At 61.7% G+C, this 3,322-nt stretch overlaps 1 protein-coding gene across 1 annotated transcript; it reads right to left on the bottom strand.

Annotated features, from left to right (window-relative positions):
* Positions 1–535: 535 nt before the first annotated feature.
* LOC106113617 (uncharacterized) lies at positions 536–2,911 on the bottom strand. Its single transcript, XM_013306450.1, has one exon. It carries the CDS (start codon positions 2,909–2,911, stop codon positions 536–538), a length of 2,376 nt encoding a protein of 791 aa, XP_013161904.1.
* Between the last annotated feature and the right edge of the window lie 411 nt (positions 2,912–3,322).

Below are 3,322 nucleotides of genomic sequence, written 5' to 3'. Positions count from 1 at the left end.
CAGGTCCGCACTGGCGAAGGACACGTCCACAATTGAGCCACCCTGCATCCGCACGCATGTGTTCGTGTCCCCCACGTTCAAGACGACCAGCCCGTTCGAGGCGAGCCATTCCTCCACCAATTCTCCCCTCGCATCCGTGGCACGGCACCCCCATACCGTGGACTTGGCGTTCAGATCGCCAGCCACGACGATCTGGTATGGGCGGCACCAGGCCAGGACCGAGTCCATCTCCCCGAGGAACGACTCGAACTCGGATAGTGGCCGGTTCGGCGAGAAATACGCCCCGACTACCATCACGCCTCCGCACAGGGCCGCGACGACTCCTCGACCTTTGCGCGACTTTCTTATTGCGGCGCCGTTAGACACCGCAATTGCCGCCAGGTCGTCTTCGTCGCCCACCCAGTTGCTCCTCGTGGGAACAAGGTAGGGCTCCGTCACCACCGTTATATTAATCGACCACTGCGCCATGCTCTGGATCAATAAATCCTGAGCTCTGGCGCAGTGGTTGATGTTGGCTTGCAAGTATTTGGTAGCCCTACTCGTCATTATGTGATGTTAAATTTTCCGTCTCCATCGCTTCTACACCGCTCGGTGGTGTTTGTGCCTGTTGCGGGCCGGCGCTGCTCGCAACAAACACCCTCCTGACCATCCTGTTCTTGGGGGCCGAGCATGACTTGCTCCCCAAGCGATGGTTTGCTGCCTTTCCAGCCTCCGCACACAGTGTGCAGTGAGGGGCAGCATTACAGTCAGCGGCGCGGTGTCCCATCTGGCCGCACCGGTAGCATTGAAGCCCCCGGTCGACCACCGCGGTACACCGCGCCTTGACGTGGCCAGAGTGAAGGCACTTGAAGCACCTCAGCTCCCTGCGTTCAAGGAGCTTCACTCTGGCCGAGACCCAACCTATGAGCAGCTTGCCCTCAACTACCCTTTTGGCAGCTTCGACGGGGCATGCCACCCAGACCGCGAAGAGGCCGGACCTCTCTTGCCGGAGCGGTCCCACCTTTACGCGGTCTACCGCGCAACCACCTTTGGCACCGACCGCTTCTGCCACTTCTTCCTTGGTGACGGAGTCATCCAACCCCGCCACCAACAGTTCCGCCGTTTTTGTTGGTCGGGAGACGGTGATATCGCCGCCGTTCCCGAAAACCTCGCGGAGCCTGTCGGCGAGGAGGTCCGCCTTTGGCGCGTTATCGGCACCGGAGACCTCAATAATTGAGGCCCCGGTCGCCGCGCGCTTGAAGCGGACACTCTCAATCTCCAGGTCCTTGAGGTTTACTCTTTTCCTGGCCTCAGCCAGGGTTTTGGCGTACGTGACCCCCTTCTCCACAGCCGTGGGATGTAAAGTCACCACGACTGCCGAGGTCTTGGGGGCCCGCAGCTTGGGAGAAGGCTTGGCCTTCTCCAGCTCCTTCTTCTTGGGCGTGGGCGCCGATCTGGTGACCGTCGGCGCCTTTTCCCTTAGACCCCTCTTCACGACCGACGCCATGGTCTCCTTCATGGATGCAGGCGCCGGCGGGAGGGGACGTTCCGTCTCCTGTTTCTTGGCCGACTTCTTCTTCTTCTTCTTGGCCTTCTTCATAGCCTTTTTGCCCGATTGGGCGGCTAGGGCCGTGGTAGAAGCAGAAGAAGCGGCCGGCGTCGATGTAGAGGTCGACGCCTTCGCCTTTCCCTTTGCGCCGACCTTGATCCAGCCCGATTGGGCCGGTTCAGGGAGGCGCACTTCAGGCAGTTCTGCCTGGGTCGTAGCCGGTGTTTGGCGTGGGCGGCTTGCCGGGGGTTTCCTCCTGGCTTCCGCCTCACGCCTGTCGTGAGCCAGTGCCGGTCGCAAGCGAGGCTCTGGATTCAGACGCGGCTCTAGCCCGTCTATGCGAGCGTTGAGTCGGTCCGAGAGCCTGCTTAGGATCCGGTTCTCCAAGTCCTCGTCCGTGTTTTGGGGGCATGCCGCTGCGGCGGGTTTGGGTATCGCCCCCACCTGCAGCATGCACGCCTTCAGTTCCGCCACCTCTTTCTTCAATGCGACCATCTCCGCCTGAAGGCGAGAGTTGGCCGCTTGCAGAATCCTCGTCTCCTCATTTATATTGCGCGTCGTCAGGAGCTTTGACGCCGCCCGAATCTGCGCTACCGCCTCCTTGAGCGCCTTCTTGGCAGTCCCTTTAAGATTGTTAGACTTGGCGCAAACGGTCGCTACGGCCGCTGCGCCAAGCTCTATTTGACCGCCAAGTTCAGCCGAGCCTAGCTCTTCATCCTCCGATGTGTAGGTTTCCGCTAGTCGGGCCCCTACTTTTGTCGACCGCAGCCCCGTCGTCACCTCGGCTAGGTCGTTCTCCGCCTCCCATTCTCGTTGGCGTCGGGTAGCTTCCGCCAACTCCCGCTTCGCCAAGTCGAACCCTACGTACCCGCCGGGTGTCAATGGCCGACCTCGGCCCTTCTTTGTCCCTGCCAGTTTGGGCGAGGGTCCCGTCTCTGCGTCGCCTGGTGCGACGGCTTGGTCCCGTAACCGTTTCCGACCAAGGCTCCCCCAGGAGTACCCAGGGTGCCGGTCTTCTCTGTCCTCCGGTGGCTCTACCTCCATATCCATCAGCGACACATCGGAGTCCGACGTGTCGCTGAATGCCGGTAGGCGCTGCTGCGAGGCGTTCGGTACCACTATCGGAACGCGCTCCAGCAGCACTCTCGCCTCCTTCAATTGGACGCCGACCAATGATGGGCGCCTCGTCACCTCCGTAACCGTCACCAAATCACTTGCAATCAAATCCGTTGTCCTAGCCTGGGTCGTGGTTGTATAAGAAAGGCAGTCTTTGCCCCCCCCAGAGTACGCGGGGCAGCCCGCGGCCGAAGCCGCGGGGAGGGATTCTCCTCCAGCAGAGCTGGAGGTACCCTCCTGGGGTAATTCCATATTAAGAGATGCCATTACCATACTTTCCCAGTGTTGTCGGACACCGGAAACCGCCTTTAATACGGGGTGAGGTCCCCTTACCAGGACGCGCGGCCTACTGGCCGCCATCCTCCGACCCCTCAGGGTCCACTGGTGTTTCCCGCGGGCCTGTCCGGTATGGGAGGCCCTGTCCGGCATAGCCCCGCGGAAAACACCCCTCCACTCCGCACGGCGGCACCTTGGTGCGCGCCGCGCCCTGCACCGCCCTATGGGCGTGCCTGGGCCCTGACCAGGGCCTGCGCTAGGCGCAGGACCTGGAAAGGACTCCATAGTGTTCGCGGGCCTGCCCGGTATGGGTAGCCCTATCCGGTATAGCCCCGCGAACACTATCCCCTCCCCGGCCGGTTGTTAGCCTCCCCACAGAAGGTGGGGAGTTTCCAGGGTGCA

Source organism: Papilio xuthus, unplaced genomic scaffold (assembly GCF_000836235.2).
Source record: "Papilio xuthus unplaced genomic scaffold, Pxut_1.1 DF828177.1, whole genome shotgun sequence".
Taxonomy (NCBI): Eukaryota; Metazoa; Arthropoda; class Insecta; order Lepidoptera; family Papilionidae; genus Papilio; species Papilio xuthus.
Note: the sequence above shows the minus strand (reverse complement) of the source record. Positions and strands in the feature narration are given on the sequence as shown.